The following is a 23,283-nucleotide window of genomic DNA, read 5'->3' as shown; positions in this document are numbered from 1 at the left end:
GCAACAGGTTCAGCTCTTGGGGTCGGTTAAAAAGAGCCTGCAGATTTGATCTTTAAGACTTGGGTCTAAACTGTCTTACATTCTGGTAACTAAATAGCTAACAATAGAAAGGGCTGCTGGAATTTTCTTCTTAATTACAGACGCAAAAATAAAATTCCACAAAATTCATTTAAGCCTGCGTCTTAAAAGGCCACCCCCAATGTATTTATAATTCAGCAGTGATCTATAAAAATTATTGTTTGGAAGGAATTGGAATAGGAATTGCACAGAGATGGTTATTCTCCACTGGCAAGCCTCTTCAAAGTAATTTTTAACCTTCAGTATCAGCTCCCTGGCAACAAACCCTTCAAAATCCAAAACAATGATGCCTCGTTCGCATTTAGTGTTGAGAGATTAAAGTCTGCTCCGGATGTCTGTGCTCTGCCATTACCTTTCAACAGTAGAGCATATGATTTGGCCAGACTTAATTTCATTTATTTAAAAAAATAACACTTCTTCTCATTAATCCATCATAATAAGAGCATAATATATAAGGGTGCATCTGCTGCACTTCTTGTCCTCTTGATGCAACCTACAATAGTTGCCATAGCTCATTTTATCCTTATTCTTGTTGGAAATGGGCCATCCTGATTATCACTACAAACATTTTTTTCTCCTGCTGATAATAGCTCACCTTAACTGATTACTCTCATTATAGTTGCTATGGCAACACCCGTTTTTTCATGTCCTCTGTGTATACATCTCTTCCTATTGTATTTTCCACTGCATGCATCTGATGAAGTGGGTTTTAGCCCACGAAAGCTTATGTTCAAATAAATTTGTTAGTCTCTAAGGTGCCACAAGTACTCCTTGTTTGTTTCTCCTCAGATCTGTCACCCAAAAAGAATGGCTCAGGTTTGGGAATCACATCCTCAACAGTGAAGACCAATGCAAAGAATTCGTTTAGTTTCTCCGCAATGACCTTATCGTCTTTCAGTGCTCCTTTAGCGTCTCGATTGTGCAGTGGCCCCACTGGTTGTTTAGAAAGCTTTCTGCTTCTGATGCATTTAAAAATACGTTTGCTATTACTTTTGGATTCTTTGGCTAGCTGTTCTTCAAATTCTTTTTTGGTCTAATTATATTTTTACACTTCATTTGCCAGAGTTTATGCTCTTTTCTATTTATCTCATTCAGATTTAGCTTCCACTTTTTAAAGGATGCCTTTTTGCCTCTCACTGCTTCTTTTACTTTGTTGTTTAACCATGGTGGCTCTTTTTTGGTTGTCTTACTATGTTTTTTAAATTGGGGTATATATTTAAGTTGAGCCTCTATTATGGTGTCTTCAGAAAGTTTCCATGCAGCTTGCAGGGATTTTACTTTTGGTGCTGTACCTTTTAATTTCTGTTTCACTAACCTCCTCATTTTTATGTAGTTCCCATTTCTGAAATTAAATGCTACAGTGATGGGTTGCTGTGGAGTTTTCCGCACCACAGGGATGTTAAATGTAATTATATTATGGTCACTATTACCAAGCCGTCCAGCTATATTCACCTCTTGGACCTGATCCTGTGCTCCACTTAGGACTACATCAAGAATTGCCTCTCCTCTTGTGGGTTCCAGGACTAGCTGCTCCAAGAACCAGTCATTTAAGGTGTCAAGAAACTTTATCTCTGCCTCCCTTCCTGAGGTGATATGTACCCAGTCAATGGATAGTTCAAGCCCCCCATTATTATTATTTAGTTTTTTATTTTACTAGCCTCTCTAATCTCCCTGAGCATTTCAGAGTCACAAATACCATCCTGGTCAGGTGGTCTGTAATATATCCCTACTGCTATATTCTTATTTTTCAAGCATGGAATTACTATCCATAGAGATTCTATAGTACAATTTAGTTCATGTAAGATTTTTACTTCATTTGATTCTATGCTCTCTTTCACATATACTGCCACTCCCCCACCAGCACGAGGATGTGTGCTCCATCTATTAGCAGGCTGTCTGCCTGGCCCTGCACTAGCAGAGAAAAAACGTTCTAGGGCTATAGATAATAAAGCATGGCTGTTGGTTGTTAAAGTATCTCAGTTGGAGCCCAATTCTTCCAGGACGCACAGTGCCTCCAGCAAAGTGCTGAGCATTTTCAGCTCCCACTGGACCCAATCCTTTGAGATGAGGGATTCATCCAGGGAGATAGGTGCTCAATACCTTGCAGGAAGAGCTCTGGCCAAGAGCCTTAAGGTATTTTCATATTCTGAAGTGTTTTAATTTTGCTCTATATTCTATTACATTTTGACGCTTGTGGTCAAAATATAGACCTGATCCTGAAAACCATTGATTTTCCATGGGAGGAGAGTGGAACTACACAGATAGGTAAGGTTTAGCAGGGACTAGGCCCCATTTTCCCAGTAATTTATTTTCTAGACAGGAATTTGTATTAGCTGTGATCTTCACTGAGTGGATGCTAAGTAAACCAAGAGTCCTTGGCCCTGTTAGTACATTCATGTAACACACAAATTCCTGCTGAGGGTGAAGGACAGATTAAGAAACAATTAAAAACTGAAATAATATTTTGTTATAGATACTTTTCTCACATTTTTTTCATTTTACCTGAAAAAAATGGTATTTGAAGCAATTTAATTAACACTAGCAGTTTCAACATACAGAGCACTTTACAAACATGAATGAATTAATTAGAGCCTGAATCATTGTCTTATTGAAGTCAATAGCAGAATTCTCACAGACTTCAGAAAGAGCATGAATCATGCCCTAATTAATTTGGTAAAGCTCATCTGAGCAGGAGATAGAGCTTTCTTGGGGGTCGATCCAAGGCTGTGGAACAAACTTCTGCAGGAACCATAACAAACCTCACCATCTCCTGTTCCAAGTGTAAGGCACACTTCCTTGACTACGCCACCTCTTATGTGAACACAGAGCAGCATATACATATACAAAACACCCCAAGATACCAACCCATTACATTACACTGCACAAATACTTTTTTTCCCCTTAGGGAGAGGTTGACAGAAAGAAGGAACCACACTTGACAGATGTTAGTCATATTGCGTAATGTGCTTCTGCAAAGTTGATTAGATACTATGGTGACTGTAGTGGCATAAGAAGCTATGTAGAATAGACTAGAACCGGAACAGGTTCTTACTCATCAGATCACCTTGATCAGGTAGGTAAGAAGAATTATCCCCACTTGCCAGACTCGGAAGATGAAGCAGAGAGGTTAAAAGACTTTCCCAAGATGACAACATCAGTGCTGAGATTAGCATTTAGTAGTTCCTCTGCAGTTTGTTCATCCGCTCTTGCCTGCTATAAGCTCTAAAGGTGTAAGAGTAATAACCAACACTACTGTATGAATTTTAAAATATTAGCATGACTTACTGCAAGAATCTGACTGAATAATAGTGCATAGAGTGGATTGACTGCCCCATTCATAGCTGCGCCAACAGATCCAAACAACATATAAGGCCACTCTGGAGAATTGTATTTCAAAATCCTGGTGACTGGTGCAGGCTCCACTTCCTCTTCTTCCTCCTCAAATGTCTGCCAACAAAATATATTTGGTTTATGAAGCATAAACATTCCCTTAATGACACCTATAAGGGATTCATCTCCCCACATCAGGGTGCCTTTTGTAAGTTCCACTTTCACAGCCCATCACCCTGTTCAGACCTATGAACTGCACATCTGCAGAGAATTTCCAGGCACTATAGCTTCAGCATGCTACTTCACCATGGTCAGATTTTTTTTTAAATTGTGTTTTTATTAGCGTGGCATCATAGTCGTGCTGCTTCTGAGCAGGCTGACAATCAACAACCCCACACCATACACAGAGTGTATTTCCTGGGAAATATTTGAGTGGTTGGTGCTGGAATGAAGCGTAGCCTCTGCACCCACCTATCACTAAGCCTTCACTCCCAGCCCCAGCCTGCACAGTCCCCATAACCTGTGGAAACCCTGACCCTACAGAGAGTCTTCTGTTAGGACCCAGAAGGAGAAGGGACAGTGCCACAGAGGCAGATCACTCCCTACTACTGTATGGAAGTTAGTAAGAGCCACACACAGGGGCTCCCATGGCTCTTGGGAGCGTAATTGTACTCTCTGTATTCAGATCATCAGATAACTGTGTCTCTCTTAGCTACAACTTGTACTATGAGCAAATATGACTGAGCCAGGAAGGCCTAGGCAATGGTGGTCCTAGGTTTTCTTAGTTGTGAAAGCAGAGCCAAGAGGGAGGTATAGAAAAATCGTGTGCTCGCAGCTGAGCCATCCACTCATAGATTTTCATAGGATTCAGTGCTCAAGAGAGGCCTAGGCCCTTTAGAGAAATAGCATGCTGTCAAGGTTGAAAAGCAAGCTGAAATTCTTTTGAGAAGTATTAAAATGAACACAGACACATCATTTCTATGGTATATATTTGCTTTCAAACTGATATTTCAAAGGCTTTATAGTAATCTCTCTCTCTGCCACTCACTGGTAGTAAAATCCTTACTCAATAGTAAAATGTAAGTATGTCTCTTAATTTTTATAATTGCCACACTTAGGGCTTCAGTGGCCATAAGAAAAAGTGCAGGGAGGGAGCCATTTTCTTTCCATTGTCTGTGCACAGGAAACAGCCATAATAAGAGTGCCTTGTGCTCCCTGCTGGGGCCTGCTGTCACAGGTGGGCCTCAGAACACATTCCCTCTAACATGTCAGGAGACAATGGGGCATGGATCCTTGGGGTAAATTCCCTGACTCCAGTGGAGTTACACCAGGGTCAAGAAGATCTTTACACTTGCTGCTTCCCTTTGCTGCCATTATGCTTCCAGCCACTGCAGTTCAGGCAGTTCACCCTCTCCTCCCTCCAGAATCCATTACAGAGCTCTCAAATTACTTCCTCACAGGGTGTCTTCTTGTATTGTTCATGGCAAATTCTTAAGTAGTATTTCAAAACATGGTGGCTGTAGGCATGGATTAGACACTGTGTGGGAGATGAATAGGCATCCATTACAATTAGAACAAAAAGGAGGCCTCTGAGTTATACACTAATTACTCCTCACGTTATGTGGATTGTCCTCATGCCAGGTACAAGAATGCTCATAATTACTGCTAGTAAGTGCAGAAGATTCATCATCAAATGGGTCCTTACCTTAAAAGAATGTTCTGTTTTTTTCCTTTTTCCTTTGAGGTTGGTGAAAGCCAAAGGTGCCAGAGCCACAGCCCTGATGACTGGAGTCCTCTGTTTACCTTGGCACAGTGCTGGCAGCAACAGTGCCACTTCCCACACTGCCCTATACAGAGCTAGGAGTGCTAGGAAGTGCTAGGAATTGATGCTGGCAGCTTCAGGGCGGTTTGTAAATAGCCACTGTGCATATTCCTGAATAGTTAGTTCTGAACCGTCCATTTAAAGGCATCCTGCCCCGATCCTCCATGCAGCAGAACCCCACCAGAAGACTGATCCAAAGCCTAGGGAAGTCACCAAGACTTTCCCATTTTCTTCAGTGGCCTCAGAATGAAGCTCTGGTTACACTATCTAAGGACTACCACATGTCCACAGAGGATATGGGGGATTTGCTCCATAATGAACAAGCAGTGCAATTTCTACCTCTGGGCAACTGTTATACTCCACAAAATGAGCATTTCCCCTCATGTAACCTGTACCTGATTTTAGATGTTCACTTCAACCTCACCTACACCCAGATCACCAGACTTACTCTGTGCTAGGCTTTGCATGTGGATAGATACATATTAGGTGCCATCCAATGCAGCACTTAGGTCAGTGAGTGTAGAGGCCGGGAGCAATATCTTTGTTTAAATATAAAAAAAAAGATACGTGCAAGATGATATATCTACCAACAACCACCTATAACAGAAATACCTAACTGTATATTATTATCAGGGCCACAAGATGTAAAAACATGCTTTATCTGTCGGCAATCTAATAATGAATGATGATGTCTGACCTTTTGTGTAGATGTGCCTTCTTCATATTGATGCAGTCGATATACAGTGTCTGACTGGTCTCCAGTGACTGATAATGGATGGCTGGGTACTACATTAGAGAGCTGAGACCTGGAACGCTGTCGAACTGAAGCGCTGTGGAACAGAAGTGTGTGAAAGTCTGTTCCTCAGGGGCTGAATGACACAATATGCATTTTGAAGAGTGGGTCAGTTTTTATCCTGGCTTATATCAGAACCTGAAATCAGAGCTTGTTGCAGCAAAGCTGAGGACACTTGCAAACGCTATGGCTGCAAAGGCCCAAGATTGCCTTTCATGCTGCCATCGTCCTCAGTCTCCTAAACTGTGGGAAGGAGGATTTCCATAGCAGACAGAGATACTTCTATTCAGGTTCATATACCGCACCTTGTTCTCTTATATCTGAAAACGCAGCTTGTATTTGTGGGGAAATTAGGGAAATAGTGGTTGAGTTTTCCTGTTAAACCTGCAATACGTTTGCCCAGGCCACAGAAAAGTGGGGGTATCCTGCACCCTCACGGTACTCTAGTCAGTTTCACCACAGGCCTTCAGTCATTACATAGTAGCTGTACTTCACAGGCACAGTAGGGGAGCATGAGCACTCAACAGCATATTGTAATTTTCCACCTATCCGTGACAGTAGGGTGCCCTAGTCTACAGCCACTGGTTTGGCAGTGTCACCTGAAACAACCCTGTCTAAAAAAACCAAAATTTGTTGCATAGAAAGAGGATTTCACTGAGAGAGAAGTGAGTTGTGAAATCCAAACAGACCCTGCTGTCATTTTCATAGACTTTTTGATAGCAATGCAGAAGAGAAGGGTATCAGTTCCTTTGGAATCTATTTCTAAATTAGCAGCTGAGCACTCACAACTCCCATTAAGGTAAGTGAAATTTTGGGCTGGCTGCTCCTCTCAGGATCTGGTCCATTAATTATAATCTTTAATGCTTGATTCTGGGAAGAACTGGTAACAAAAATGCCCTTGGGTGTTAACACTAAGATGTGTCTTCTCAGACAGAACGTCAAGGTTCCTCAAATTTATCAATATATTCCACAGCAAGTAATTTTTTCCATGTTATTGGATTGATTTAACTAGAATACACATGAATATATGCACAGGCATAGTACATAAATATGAAAACATTAAGCCAGAATCCCGACTGCCTTCAGTGTGAGATGAAGAAGTACTGGATACCATCTTCCATTACCTGTGCATCACAGGGCAGGATTTGGGCCTATATCTTCAACACAGTGGTCATCTTCATCAGTCATTATAGTATAAGATGAATGAGAAGGCTTGTACAGTAAACATAAATGGCTACCCAAATTAAAGCCCCGGATCCTGCACTTGCACAAACGAAGGTCTGCTGTATGAGTGCAAAAAAGTTAGCTATTAATGTGACTAGATACCAGTCCCACTCCCCAGCCTCATATACTGTTGTAAAGCAACAGTAATACTTGGCTTGGCTTGTGAACAGGGGCTGCTAACAGGGAGTTTTGCAAGGGAGTTCTCCAGGTGAAAGAGGAGCAAATACAGCATCTGTGGGGTAAGTGATTGTCTGTAGTGTGTGTGTGTTTGTATTTGGGGGGTTACTTGTTGTGTGCTGAGCTTGTGTTTGTTTGTTTGTTTGTTTGTTTGTTTGTTTGTTTGTTTGTTTGTTTGAAGGACCGTGTGCTGTGGCTGGCAGTTGGAGGCTGTGAGCTTCAAAGGAAGGTTTGAAAGCTCGAAGCCTCTGGTAATTGGCTGATCCTTAATCAGTGGGAGGGGCATTAACTCAGGCCAGGGCTTTATAAAGCCATGCACAAGCTAACAGGGAGTTTTGCAAGGGAGTTTGGACGGGGAGTGGGAAGGGAGGACGGGTCCCTTGTCGGTCCTACCTGTTCCCCTGTAGTCCCCTTAAAATCTATAATCCAAACCATATTCCAAAACCCCTTTCTTTAACCCACCCTTTCATTAACTAGGAGACAATGCAGGCAGAAGCCCAGCAGCAGAGTGGGGGCTATCCAGTTTATTGCACTGAATGTGGCATGTATGATTACCTGCCTTGTGGGCGGGTGGCGTATGTGTGCAGTCGGTGCAAGGAGCTCCTGGCCCTCAGAGACCACGTACGGACTTTGGAGGCCAGGGTGGCGGAAGTGGAGGAGCTAAGAGAGGCAGAGAGGTATGTTGAGGAGGCTTTCCGGGACACTGTAGAATTGTCCCACCTCCGCTCAGACAGCCTCTGTGCTGTTGAGGAGGAAGAAAGGCCCAGGGAAGCAGAGCAGTCAATGGGAGCAGAGGGAAAACTTCCCATAGTTGGGACTCTCCTTCCAGATGGTGCTGGGGTTGCCTTTTGCACTGAGGTTACCTCTCCAGGGGAGGGAACTCCAGTTGCTAGGAAAAGGCAGGTGTTAGTAATGGGAGATTTGATCATTAGAAACGTAGAGAGCTGGATTTGTGATGACCAGGAGAACCGTATGGTGACTTGCTTGCCTGGTGCAAAGGTTGCGGATCTCTCGAGGCATCTAAACAGACTTATGTGTAGTGCTGGGGAGGAGCCGGTGGTCATGGTACATGTAGGTACCAATGATATAGGCAAGGGTAGGAGAGATGTCCTGGAAGCCAAATTTAGGCTGCTAGGGAAGAGACTGAAATCCAGGACCTCTATGGTGGCATTCTCAGAAATGCTCCCAGTTCCACGTTCAGGGCCAGGTAGGCAGGCAAAGCTTCAGAGTCTCAATGCGTGGGTGAGACGATAGTGTAGAGAGGAGGGGTTTACGTTCATTAGGAACTGGGGAAACTTTTGGGATGGGGGAGCCTATACAGGAAAGATGGTCTCCACCTAAACCAGTGTGGAACAAGACTGCTGGCACTAAACATTAAAAAGGTTGTAGAGCAGTTTTTAAACTAGGAGATGAGGGAAAGTCAACTGCTGCAGAGGAGCATGTGGATCGGACACAGACTTCTCTTAGGGGAGAGTCTGATGATAGGGAATCTCCAGGTTATAGTCAGGAACAGAAGATGGAAGAGGATAATGTAAGGGCTGGACCAGATGATAAACAGTCACATAAAAAAGAATCTGGCACATCAGATAAGGGCAGACAAATAAACAGGGACAAGTTTTTAAAGTGCTTGTACACAAATGCTAGAAGTCTAAATAATAAGATGGGTGAACTAGAGTGCATTGTGATAAAGGAGGATATTGATATAATAGGCATCACAGAAACCTGGTGGACTGAGGACAATCAATGGGACACAATCATTCCGGGGTACAAAATATATCGGAAGGACAGAACAGGTCGTGCAGGGGGAGGAGTGGCACTATATGTGAAAGAAAATGTAGATTCAAATAAAGTAAAAATCTTAAGCGAATCCACATATTCCATAGAATTGCTATGGATAGAAATTTCATGCTCTAATAAAAATATAACATTAGGGATCTATTATTGACCACCTGACAAGGACATTAATAGTGATGATGAAATGCTAAGGGAAATTAGAGATGCTATCAAAATTAAGAACCCAATAATAGTGGGGGATTTCAATTATCCCCATATTGACTGGGAACATTTCACTTCAGGATGAAATGCAGAGATCAAATTTCTTGATACTTTAAATGACTGCTTCATGGAGCAGCTGGTACAGGAACCCACAAGGAGAGAAGCAACTCTAGATTTAATCCTGAGTGGAGTGCAGGAGCTGGTCCAAGAGGTAACTATAGCAGAACCACTTGGAAATAGTGACCATAATACAATAGCATTCAATATCCCTGTGGAGGGGAAGAACACCTCAACAGCCCAACACTGTGGCATTTAATTACTAGTGGAGTTCCTCAAGGATCGGTTCTGGGACCAATCTTATTTAACCTTTTTATTACCGACCTTGGCACAAAAAGCGGGAATGTGCTAATAAAGTTCGCGGATGACACAAAGCTGGGGGGTATTGCTAACATGGAGAAGGACCGGGATATCATACAGGAAGATCCGGATGACCTTGTAAACTGGAGTAATAGTAATAGGATGAAATTTAATAGTGAAAAGTGCAAGGTTATGCACTTAGGGATTAATAATAAGAACTTTAGATATAGATTGGGGATGCATCAGTTGGAAGCAACAGAGGAGGAGAAGGACCTTGGGGTACTGGTAGATCACAGGATGACTAGGAGCCGCCAATGTGATATGGCTGTTAAAAAAGCTAATGCGGTTTTAGGATGCATCAGGCGAGGTATTTCCAGCAAAGATAAGGAGGTGTTAGTACCATTATATAAGGCGCTGGTGAGACCCCACCTGGAATACTGTGTGCAGTTCTGGTCTCCCATGTTTAAGAAGGATGAATTCAAACTGGAACAGGTTCAGAGACGGGCACTAGGATGATCCGAGGAATGGAAAACCTGTCATATGAAAGGAGACTCAAAGAGCTTGGCTTGTTTAGTCTAGCCAAAAGAAGGCTGAGGGGGGATATGCTTGCTCTTTATAAATATATCAGAGGGATTAATATTAGGGAGGGAGAGGAATTATTTAAGCTTAGTACCAATGTAGATACAAGAACGAATGGGTATAAACTGGACACTAGGAAGTTTAGACTTGAAATTAGACGAAGGTTTCTAACCATTAGAGGAGAGAAGTTCTGGAACAGCCTTCCAAGGGGAGTAGTGGGGGCAAAAGACATATCTGGCTTTAAGGTTAAGCTTGATAAGTTTATGGAAGGGATGGTATGATGAGAGAGCCTAATTTTGGCAATTGATCTTTGATTATCACCAGATAAGTATGCCCAGTAGTTGGTGATGGGATGTTGGATGGGATGGGATCTGAGTTACTGCAGAGAATTCTTTCCTGAGTGCTGGCTGTTGAGTCTTGCCTACATGCTCAGGGTTTAGCTGATCGCCATATTTGGGGTCGGGAGAGAATTTTCCTCCAAGGTAGATTGGCAGAGGCCCTGGAGGTTTTTCGCCTTCCCCTGCAGCATGGGGCATGGGTCACTTGCTGGTGGATTCTCTGCAGCTTGAGGTCTTCAAACCACAATTTGAAGACTTCAATAACTCAGGCATAGGTTAGGGGTTTGTTATAGAAGTGGATGGGTAGGGTTCTGTGGCCTGCTTTGTGCAGGGGGTCGGACTAGATGATCACATTGGTCCCTTCTGACCTAGAATCTATGAATCTATGAATTTCAAAAGAGGGAACTATACAAAAATGAGGGGGTTAGTTAAACAAAAGTTAAAAGGTACAGTGACTAAAATGAAATCCCTGCAAGTTGCATCGGCCCTTTTTAAAGACACCATAATAGAGGCCCAACTTCAATGTATACCCCAAATTAAGAAACACAGTAAAAGGACTGAAAAAGAGCCACTGTGGCTTAACAACCATGTAAAAGAAGCAGTGAGAGATAAAAAGTCTTCCTTTAAAAAGTGGAAGTCAAATCCTAGTGAGGCAAATAGAAAGGAGAACAAACGCTGCCAGCTTAAGTGCAAGAGTGTAATAAGAAAAGCCAACAGAGGAGTTTGAAGAACGGCTAGCCAAAAACTCCAAAGGTAATAACAAAATGTTTTTTAAGTACATCAGAAGCAGGAAGCCTGCTAAACAACCAGTGGGGCCCCTTGATGATCAAAATACAAAAGGAGCGCTTAAAGATGATTAAGTCATTGCGGAGAAACTAAATGGATTCTTTGCTTCAGTGTTCACGGCTGAGGATGTTAGGGAGATTCCCAAACCTGAGCCGGCTTTTGTAGGTGACAAATCTGAAGAACTGTCACAGATTGAAGTGTCACTAGAAGAAGTTTTGGAATTCATTAATAAACTCAACATTAACAAGTCACCGGGACCAGATGGCATTCACCCAAGAGTTCTGAAAGAACTCAAATGTGAAGTTGCGGAACTATTAACTAAGGTTTGTAACCTGTCCTTTAAATCGGCTTCAGTACCCAATGAGTGGAAGTTAGCTAATGTAATGCCAATATTTAAAAAGGGCTCTAGAGGTGATCCTGGCAATTATAGACGGGTAAGTCTAACGTCGGTACCGGGCAAATTAGTCGAAACAATGGTTAAGAATAAAATTGTCAGACACATAGAAAAACATAAACTGTTGTGCAATAGTCAACATGGTTTCTGTAAAGGGAAATCGTGTCTTACTAATCTATTAGAGTTCTTTGAAGGGGTTAACAAACATGTGGACAAGGGGGATCCAGTGGACATAGTATACTTAGATTTCCAGAAAGCCGTTGAAAGGTCCCTCACCAAAGGCTCTTATGTAAATTAAGCTGTCATGGTATAAAAGGGAAGGTCCTTTCATGGACTGAGAACTGGTTAAAAGACAGGGAACAAAGGGTAGGAATTAATGGTAAATTCTCAGACTGGAGAGGGGTAACTAGTGGTGTTCCCCACAGGTCAGTCCTAGGACCAATCCTATTCAATTTATTCATAAATGATCTGGAGAGAGGGGTAAATAGTGAGATGGCAAAGTTTGCAGATGATACTAAACTACTCAAGATAGTTAAGACCAAAGCAGATTGTGAAGAACTTCAAAAAGATCTCACAAAACTAAGTGATTGAGCAACAAAATGGCAAATGAAATTTCATGTGGATAAATGTAAAGTAATGCACCTTGGAAAAAATAACCCCAACTATACATACAGTATGATGGGGGCTAATTTAGCTACGAGTCAGGAAAAAGATCTTGGCGTCATCGTGGATAGTTCTCTGAAGATGTCCACGCGTTGTGCAGAAGCGGTCAAAAAAGAAAACAGGATGTTAGGAATCATTAAAAAGGGGATAGAGAATAAGACAGAGAATATCTTATTGCCCTTATATAAATCCATGGTACTCCCACATCTCGAATACTGTGTACAGATGTGGTCTCCTCACCTCAAAAAAGATATTCTGGCACTAGAAAAGGTTCGGAAAAGGGCAACTAAAATGATTAGGGGTTTGGAGAGGGTCCCATACGAGGAAAGATTAAAGAGGCTAGGCCTCTTCAGCCCGGAAAAGAGGAGACTAAGGGGGGGATATGATAGAGGTATATAAAATCATGAGTGATGTAGAGCAAGTGGATAAGGAAAAGTTATTTACTTATTCCCATAATACAAGAACTAGGGGTCACCAAATGAAATTAATAGGTAGCAGGTTTAAAACAAATAAAAGGAAGTTCTTCTTCACACAACCCACAGTCAACTTGTGGAACTCCTTACCTGAGGAGGTTGTGAAGGCTGGGACTATAACAATGTTTAAAAGGGAACTGGATAAATTCATGGTGGCTAAGTCCATAAATGGCTACTAGCCAGGAAGGGTAAAGAATGGTGTCCCTAGCCTCTGTTCATCAGAGGATGGAGATGGATGGCAGGAGAGAGAGATCACTTGATCATTGCCTGTTAGCTTCACTCCCTCTGGGGCACCTGGCATTGGCCACTGTCGGTAGACAGATACTGGGCTAGATGGACCTTTGGTCTGACCCGGTACGGCCATTCTTATTTTCTTATGTTGTCTTGTTTGATGGTCACTTTGTGCCTTATTAGGAAGCCCAGAAAGGTATAAGACAACCCACCTATGGCCACCCCCAGTTTTCTCCCAAATCCTACACCCTTTGAGCAGGAGGCCATAAGATTAGAATGCACATAGGGTGGAGAGAAGCTAAATGTAGGAGTCATTTCATTGACTTCATGGGTTTGGATGTCTTAGTATGCAGTTTATACATTTCCACACCTGCCATGCCTCTCTGTGCTTTAGTGAAGGTGTTTGCAGCATTCGCTCACCCTGTTCTGCACCATCCACGGCACTGCCACCTCAGCACCATGTGATTTAGGAAGTCACCAAAGAATACAAATGTCTGGAAATGTATCAAGAAGTGTCAGTGTTTTAAAGGCTTACCGCAAGCTGCTTTGATAGCTCCCACGGCTAAATGACTGGTCTTTCTTAAGGTTTGGTGTAACAAGCAAGTTATTTTCTGCAATTGTAAAATATAATGTTAGAAGCTACTTAGTTTGTATTAAAATTGAGCTAAACCAATTGTTTATTTGCAAAACAAAAAAATATCTCCAATTCATAGCTGGAATATTTTGTAGACTACATTAGCAAAAGGAATGCAATTCATCTTTGCCACTATGTCTTAGATTACTATACATTTTATATTACTGGTAATTTATATTTGACATAGTAAAGTTAGGTAAATTTAATATGAATCCCATGACAATCATATTTTGAAACTGTGTATGTGACTAGTATGGGTGTTTCAACATTTTGGTACTACAGGTTGTTAAGGGGCAGGAAATGCTTTCATCCTCAAAGATGATCACAGTCTATTGTTTCACAGCAGTATAACTGATCACTATAATAGCTTTTTACTTCTGCCTCAGATCACTATTAAAACAAATAGGGTGGCCTTGGCATATTCCCTAATTTGTCTATTTTTCGTATACAACATCGCCAAAGTATCAATAGTAAAGAAGATATAAAATGCCAGGGTACTGAGGATCAAAAAAGGTATATGCTGACAGATCTGTATGAGGAAGGTTGCTCAGCACACATGTGCAAAAAGCACATTTTGACCAGTGCTATCGGTATATCACTTTTATCGATACTAAAATTCAGGTTTGAGAAAAACCAATGGAGAATAATCAATTAACACTAACAAAGGAATCTATAGATGCTCTGTGTTCTGTGGGATTTAACTTAATTTCATAAAAACAAAATTAAAAACTTGCTTTCCACTGCTGTTTCAGTAAGTGCTTTGTCTCCTTGGCTTTGCAAGGTCACCAGAGTGAAATAAACCCCTTTCCTTTCCAGTAGCTCCTCATGTGTTCCTCTCTCAACCGCCCTTCCATGCTCAAACCCAATGATGACATCAGCGGCTTTGACTGTGGACAGACGATGAGCTATTGAGATTGCAGTGCGCCCAAGGCGTGCCTGAGAGAGAAAGGAGGAACAACATTATTGTTAGGACAGCAACCTGATAACCTGAGAGCAGGGCTGGCTCCAGGCAGGTGCTTGGGGCGGCATTCTGCAAGGGGCAGCAGTCCCTGTTGTTTTGCCCCAAGCAGCATGCCGAATTGCCTCCATGGAGGGCGAGTGCAATCCGTGTGCTCTTACGACGGCAGGCACGTTTGCGCGGTGAGGGCAATTCGGCGGCAGCTTCTTTGTTTAGCTGTCCGGGGCGGCTTCAGCTAAACATAGAAGCTGCTGCCGAATTGCCGCCACCACGGAAACGCGCCTGCCACCCTAAGGGCACATGGACTGCCTCCACCGCGGAGGCAATTCCGCCCGCTGCTTGGGGCAGCGAAAACTGTAGAGCTGGCCCTGTCTGAGAGCAGGGCCGGCACTTCCATTTAGGCGACCTAGGCGGTTGCCTAGGGTGCCAGGCTTTGGGGGGGTGGCATTTTGTGGCCCTCGGCAGCAATTTGGCAGCGGGGTGTCCTTCCGCGCTCTGGGTCTTCGGCGGCAATTCTGCAGCGGGTCCTTCACTCACTCTGACACCCATCGCTGAAGTGCCCCAAAGACCAAGAGCGCAAAAGGACCGCCCCGCCGCAGAATTGCCACCGACAGAGAGCACAGGAAGGACCCCCTCCTAGGCAGAGCCGGCTCCAACTGGGAGCATGGGAGGGTGGCAGGCGGCTTCAGTGGACCTCCCGCAGCCGTGCCTGCAGAGGGTCCGCTGGTCCCACGGCTCCAGTGGAGCATCCGCAGGCACGCCTGCGGCAGGTCCTCCAGAGCCGCGGAACCAGCGGACCCTCTGTAGGAACGCCTGTGGCAGGTCCACCGGAGCAACGGGACCGGCAACTGGCAGAGTGCCCCCCACGGCGTGCCGCCATGCTTGGGGTGGCGAAATGGCTAGAGCCGGCCCTGCACCTAGGGTGCCAAAAACCCTGGTGCCGCTCCTGCCTGAGAGATGCTGAGCTGAGCACCTGGAGCATGATCCATAAGTAAAAAACTGACTTAAATAGGCTTTAGATCAAGCCCCTGCTGAGCACCAATCTCTCCCACTGACATCAGCATCTCTCAGGACCCAGCCCTTGGATTGTAAGTTCTTCTGAATGTATTAGAGAGCACCACATACATTTGCAATGCTATATAAATAATTATTACCAAAAATACTACATCTAAGGGTAATGAATGCTCGTTTGAATGGTAATTAAAAGGTTTAAGGCTTTTAATATAAAGCAAAGCTGGAGTTGAGGTGCATATGGAAACTGATAAGCACTCTGATTTCAAGAATGATCATGCAATCAATGAAAAGTGATCACTTACCAAGGTAACTCATGCTCTGTGAATTTATTGCCTCCTCAGAACCACTCTGTAGGAAACATGCCTAGCACGTAGCCAATCTATCTGGGTGTGTAAAGGGCCCACATCACCATAGTATCTGTGCACCACAGAACTTTTTAAAGCAGTATTTGACAGTTAGGTGTCACACACAGCTCCCTGGACCCTTATATTCCACTGATCAAAGGTATAAATAACATGCCTCTTCAAACTGTCCCTCAGTTCCTCTCTACCTCCAGGAGCTTTAGAACTTGAGCGCTGAAGTAGAGAAGAGGAAGGAGGGTCCATGCTGCTCTGGAGAACCAGTATAATCAGAGAGCAAGAGTTACCTTGGTGAGGAACCCCTTCGTCTTCTTAGACATCAGAGATTAAAGGAAGCCAAAAATGGACAAGAGAATGGATTAAAATATTTGTTCTGGATGAATTTCTTAAATAGAGTCTGCTTGGAAGCATAATTATTTCCCCTGTGGAGACTTTCTGGACTCTAGCAGCATTGTATTTGCTCTCTGGAAGAAGTGTCATCTTGACCTAGGTGCCCTTGATGTTTGGGTGCATTACCCAATCTCCCTGCTGGGGCAAAAGATCTTGGCTCAGGGGAAGAATGCAAGGCTGGTCCCTGGAAAGAGCCAGCACAGCTGAAAAGCAAGTTTGTCAGGCTCCTATCAGAGCAACAGAGTTCACCCTGGCCTTGCACTTAATTCCTAGGGAATGAAACAAAATGAAGAAAAAGGCACAGAGGAAGCCTTCCCTCTAGTGTGAAAGAAGCATCTGATAGCATCATGGGTCCTTGCCTGTCATGGACCAAAGTCTCACACAACTGTTTGCTACAAGTTAAAACAAGTCCAAAGCCAGGTAACCTCACTTGGCAGAAATCAGATATGCAGTGAGGACCTGGGTGACTGATCACACTGATCGACCCCTTTCTGACTCAGATTATTGGCAGTAGTATGTTTGGCATTTGACAGATGCTCTGCAGACATGTTTACCTTGCTCTGAATGCACCATTCCCACAGACACATTGTTTCCTGACCTAACGAAGGGGACAGAGAACATTTGTCTGTTCAGATAATCCATTGCAACCATGTTGTTTGTGAAAAGAAATGCCATCTGGTCCATGGAAGAAATCCCTAAGCGTATGTGAAGTTTCCTGAGACCTCTATAGGCCATGAACCACTGAGGATATTCAGTGACCCCTTCAGCACAGCAGACCTTGGACTTGAAGCAACTGAAAATTTTGGTCTCTGTTTACAAAAATATATCACAGTTTGTTCATGGTAAAATGGTTTCTATATTCACAGTGAAAAGCAAAACTACTTAAAATCTGAGTTATTTCATTTAGTTATTCATTTAGTTATTTCGTTTATTTCATTTAGCTACAAATTTTATCACATTGCATGAATTTTTCATTCATAAATGGACCCCCAAGATCAAGCTGATTTCTGAAGAAAAAAGGAGGATCATTTCTGAGCAAAAGGTGCTTTTTACATATAAGCTCAAAATAAGAATGTTCATTCACATTTTGATTCCAAAATAGTCATCAGCTGAAATGTGTAGAAAAGCTATATTATGGACTTTCATATTGATAGACTGTGCACAATGACTAACATCTCTCATTTATATAAAATCATTCTTCTTGTGTATAATTTCAAATGCCAGCTTTGGAACTTTAATATAAAGAATTAGAACTTTTTATTGACAGCTCTACATATTTTTTTTTAATATTTTAGCTAGATTGAAAATGTGAACAGCAATTCTTTGTCACTGCTGAGATTCTTAAAAAAAGGTCAAACAATAATTTATAACAGTACAAAAGTATCTTCCACACAATGCTTTGAAAATGTATTTCTGTCCCATTAATACTGACTACTGATATAACATAGCAAACCTTATGAAGTGCTTCTTGGACAATAGCTTCACTTTCATTGTCCAGTGCTGACGTGGCCATATCTAGTAGCAGGATTTTAGGGTTTCGGACAAGGGCTCGAGCAATAGCTATCCTTTGTTTCTGACCTCCACTCATCTGGCCTCCACCCTTTCCAACAAGAGTGTCAAATTGCTGGGTAGAAGAGAAAAATGGAATAAATAACAAAGAATTCTATTCTGTTCCCATTGATGTCAATAGTAAAAATCTCTCATAGATTTCCATGGAAGCAGGCCCAAAATGAATAACAACCTTTGGAAGACATGTACAGTGTGTTAGGGTTCTAGATCCTTCATAGAGCTGTAGAGCAGACGCCTCCATATTTAACAAACCTTTTCTTCCCAAACTGGGCTTCTCATGTGTGCCAGTCCCAAACAAAACTTATATACTTAAATAAAACCTAAGGTTCATTTTGACCCAGTATAATTCAATTAGCAAGAACTGCACCATGGATGAAAATTACCCATTTCTCCCACTCCACTGGGCAGCTCACCAGCTAACATTCCAGCAGTTTGGGTTTGTCTGTAGATGGAAGGGACTCATGTGGCCTTAGATGACTGATGACGGTAGTGTAGCAATGTCAGGCACATGGGCACTGTTTAGTCCAGGTCAGGATTTAGGTGACTGCACAGCTTGTGTGGAGTTAGTTTGGGAGCTAGAGAGCCAGCTATGGCCTTGTCTATGTCCTATAGCCCCAATGTAGAATCTCCATATATTCACTTATAACCAAATTCTGCCTTTTCTCTACTGCCAAGGATGCTGCAAGCTATGTGTGTATTGCAGTCCTTCTAACGTGGCCTATCTACTCCACCTGGGAACCTAGGAAAGCATCTTGGGATGATAAAATGTATGCCTCTGGGCAAATTAATTGTATTTTAATCCTAGCCATAAGGAAACTATTTTAACCCTGTCCAGGAATCTGTTTAGGCCAGTCAGATACTTAAATAATATCCTGAGAGACTAAAGTGACAATTAATATGAGCTGGGGGCACAAAGGTTACTGGGCCTAACAAAACAACAGCTATAGGAGGTTGGGGTTCAGGGGGCAGGGAACCTCCATATGCCAGATGATATTAATATACAGGGGTGGGAAGTTTCTTCATAGACTATTCAGAAAAACATTTAGGTAAGTGGGAGGACTGAATCCTAACTAGCTTTTTGCCTGGGCAGAAACAGACCTGGGAAGTGTGAAAATCTGCCTTTCCTCTCTTTGATGTATTGACTATGACCATATAGGTCTAGATTTCCCCTGGTACTGAATGTTCTGTGTATGTTTCTTGGGGAGTGTATTCATCTTTACTCTCAAACGTGGCCGAATACATGTAGCACACTTTATATAGTCACTTCAAAGGAATGTCTGTAACTCTATTGTTCTCATTCATTCTATGCTTTGTCCCCATCCATTTGAGTACCCAACAGGTTGCACATAGAATCACAAAACTGTAGGGCTGGAAGGGTTCTCAAAAGGTCATCTAGTCCAGCCCCTGTTTTCCCTGATGAGGCAAGACCAACTATACCTAGACCATCCCTTACAGGTGTTTGCCACATCTGTTCTTTCAAACCTCCAGTTATGGGGATTTCACAACCTCTCTTGGAAGCCTGTTCAAGAGCTTAACTATCCTTATACTTAGAAAGTTTTACTACTATCTAACCTAAATCTCCCTTGCTGCAGATTAAGCCCATCACTTCTTGTACTACCTTCAGTGGACACGGAGAACAATTGATCAGTGTTCTTTTCATAACAGCCCTTAACATATTTGCAGACTTGCTGTCAGGTCCCTCCTCATCTTCTTTTTCTCAAGACTAAACATGCCCAGTGTTTTTAACCTCTCCTTTGAGGTCAGGTTTTCTAAAACTTTTACAATTTTCATTGCTTTCCTCTGGACTCTGTCCAATTTGGCCACATCTTTAATAAAACGTGGTGCCCATAACTGGACACAGTACTGCTGCTGAGGCCTTTCCAGAACCAAATAGAGCGAGACAGTTGACTCTCATGCCATACATACAACACTCGTGTTAATACACCCCACAATGATATTAGCCTGGTTTGCAACTGCATCATATTGTTGATTCATATTCAATTTGTGATTCATTATAACCCCCAAATTCTTTCAGCAGTACTATTGTCTAACTAGTTATTCTCCATTTTATGTTTGTGCATTTGATTTTTAATTCTTAAATGTAGTTAGAATTATAGAAGATTAGGTTTTGAAGAGACCTCAGGAGGTCATCCAGTCCAACCCCCTGCTCAAAGCAGGACCAACACCAACTAAATCATCCCAGCCAGGGCTTTGTCAAGCCTGACCTTAAAACCTCTAAGGATGGAGATTCCACCACCTTCCTAGGAAACCCATTCCAGTGCTTCACCACCCTCCTAGTGAAATAGTGTTTCCTAATACCCAGCCTAGACCTCCCCCACTTCAACTTGAGACGATTGCTCCTTTGCACTTATCTATATTGAATTTCATCTAGTTGATTTCAGACCAATTCTCCTATTTGTTAAGGTTGTTTTAAATTCTAAGCCTGTCCACCAAAGTGCTTGCAACCCCTCCCAGCTTGGTGTCATCCACAAATTGTATAGGCATACTCTCCACTCCATTATCCAAGTCATTCATGAAAATATTGAATAGCACCAGATGCAGGACTGACCCCTGCAGGACCCAATTAAATACCTTTCCCTAGTTTGACAATGACCCATTCATAACTACTTTTTTAGTATGATCTTTCAACCAGTTTTGCACCCACATTATAGTAATTTTATCCAGACCACATTTCCCTAGTTTGCTTATAAGAATGTCATGTGGGACTGTGCCAAAAGCCTTACTAAAAATCAAAATATATCACATTCACTGCTTGCCCCTCCATCCACTATGCCAATAACACTGTGAAAGAAGGCAATTAGGTTGGTTTGGCATGATTTGTTCTTCACATCGTTTGCTATTATCCTCGAGGTGGTTACAAATTGATTGTTTAATCATTTGTTCCAATATATTTCCAGGTATCAAAGTTAAGCTGACTGGTCTATAATCCTTGGGTCCTCTTTTTTCCCCTTTTTGAAAGATAGTAGTATGTTTGCCATTCTCCAGTCCTGGTCCTGGTTGCAGAGGGAAAGGAAGAGGAATTTTCTCACTATTCATCAATGAAATGTTTTAACAGACAAAATTTACCAGTGGCAGATCCATGATAAAGTTGTAGGCGTTGGCTTCCTTGGCTGCTTTGATGATGTCTTCCATACTAGCATCATCACGGCCATAGCGAATATTCTCTGCAATTGTGGTGGCAAACAGGACTGGTTCTTGCTCAACAATACCAATCAGTGAGCGCAACCACTGAATGTTAAGGGAGCGAATGTCATGGCCATCCAGGGTAACCTACAGAAGAACACCAGTTAAAAGCGAGAAAGCAGCTGAGCTCACAGTGCTGTAACTCTACAGCCTCAAATGGAGTTACTCCAGAGTCATTCTGGTACAAGAGAGATCAAAACCAGCCTTATTTGGACTACAGACTATAGATTCAAAAATAAAACTATAAAAAGAAATAATGAGAATACTGGGCTCAACCCGGCAAGAAGATGACTGCTTCCCACCCCGGAGTGAAGTACACAATTATGTTTGCTGTACTGTATCATAGAAATCTTTAATCAAGATTGGATGTTTTTCCAAAAATATGCTCAAATAGGAATTAATGCAGGGAAATCCTATGACCAGATTTTATGATCACAGTGGTCCCTTCTGGCTTTATAATCCATGAATCTACAAAAATCTAAAGATAAATCGCTTCCCATTCAAAATTTTACATTTGACTTTTCATCCTAATTCAGAATGTAAATTTCCGCCAAAACTGAAATTTTAGTTCATTTGCCTCAGTTTCTTATACCTACATCTCAGGGGCTGGTTATGAGAACTAATCAGTGTTTGTAATAGAGCTGGTGGAAATAGTTCAACTGATTTGGTTTTGGGATGAGAAACGGATTTTAGAAAATAGAAATGTATGCAAAAAAAAGGATTTTAAAAAAATGTTGGGTTATTTTTTGTTTTTTTTTAAGAAACTGGAAAATGAAAATTTAGAGTTTTTTGTTTGTTTTTCAGTTCTATATTTCCCTCCCTTATTTTCCTGCAGGGTGTCGGTGGGACCCTGGAGCTCCTGGCCGTCACGGGCATGGGGGAACCTCAGAGCACCGAGCCCCCACAGGCGATGGGGGTCTCCAGAGCTTCCAGTGGCCCCCCTCAGCTGCCCAGCCACTAAGGGCAGTGTGGGAACCCCGCAGCTGAGCTCCCCATTTTGTCATGGGTATTTTTAGTAAAAGTCACAGACAGATAATCGGCTTCCATGAATTTTTCTTGAGACCTGTCCATGACTTTTACTAAACATATCCGTGACTAAATCTTAGCCTTAATTATAGGATAATGATTAAGTGCTCAAGACTATATTTCTCAGGATTTAAAACTGTTTGTCACTTCTGGATTCCCTACCCTAAAAATGACCTTTATATGCATAAGTGCAGTTCTCATTGAAGCTTAGCATTTAATTCTTACTTTGTAGGGAAACCACTTTTGTCCTCATTAAACACTTCTTTTCTTTCCCATAAATATCCCTGTTTATATAATTCAGGAGACTCCAGAACAGAACTAAACAAAGCATCCTGCTCATTTCCTCAGTCACTGTTTCTTTGAATGGGTTTTTAAAAAAATCCAGAATCCTGCTTCCCAACTTTGAGTAAAAATGATGATACCCCTTAAAGTGAATCAGGCTAGAGAAACCCTGCTGGAGTCAGACACTCACCATGCCTTCAGAGGGGTCATAGAACCTCTGGATGAGCTGCATTGTGGTGCTTTTCCCAGCTCCACTGGGTCCAACAAAAGCGGTTGTATCCCCTGATTTAATAACCATGCTAAGATTATCCAAAATCTGAAAGCACAAGAGAGACCATCCATTGTAACTACAAAATTCCTGAAGCCAAACAGATGGATTGGAAATCATCATGTTTTCCTTTCATCTTAAATGAAGAGGGGAAAAGAGAACCAAAGGATTTTTAAATAAACTGAAAAGCTTGATATTAGAGTTCATTAAGAGCATTATTTTCCATGAAAGATATACAGACAAATTCTGATTTTTGTTGGTTATGTCAGACTCCTACTGAAATGAAGAGGAGTTGGATACATCCCAGAGGATAATTTAGCTCTAATACCTTTTGCTAAA

At 42.2% G+C, this 23,283-nt stretch overlaps 1 protein-coding gene across 1 annotated transcript in view; it reads right to left on the bottom strand.

Moving 5' to 3' along the window:
• Positions 1-23,283, bottom strand: part of ABCB11 (ATP binding cassette subfamily B member 11) — a 59,468-nt gene that overhangs the window by 20,833 nt on the left and 15,352 nt on the right. Inside the window, exons 5-11 of the mRNA XM_030580803.1 lie at positions 22,867-22,992; positions 21,252-21,455; positions 18,049-18,219; positions 14,609-14,810; positions 13,776-13,851; positions 5,928-6,060; positions 3,364-3,525 (exon numbers count right to left, since the gene is read on the bottom strand). Coding sequence (XP_030436663.1) covers positions 3,364-3,525; positions 5,928-6,060; positions 13,776-13,851; positions 14,609-14,810; positions 18,049-18,219; positions 21,252-21,455; positions 22,867-22,992 — 1,074 coding nt within the window. The remainder of the gene's footprint in view (positions 1-3,363; positions 3,526-5,927; positions 6,061-13,775; positions 13,852-14,608; positions 14,811-18,048; positions 18,220-21,251; positions 21,456-22,866; positions 22,993-23,283) is intronic.

This window comes from Gopherus evgoodei, chromosome 11 (assembly GCF_007399415.2).
Source record: "Gopherus evgoodei ecotype Sinaloan lineage chromosome 11, rGopEvg1_v1.p, whole genome shotgun sequence".
Classification (NCBI taxonomy): Eukaryota; Metazoa; Chordata; order Testudines; family Testudinidae; genus Gopherus; species Gopherus evgoodei.
This window is presented reverse-complemented; position numbering and strand designations above follow the sequence as displayed.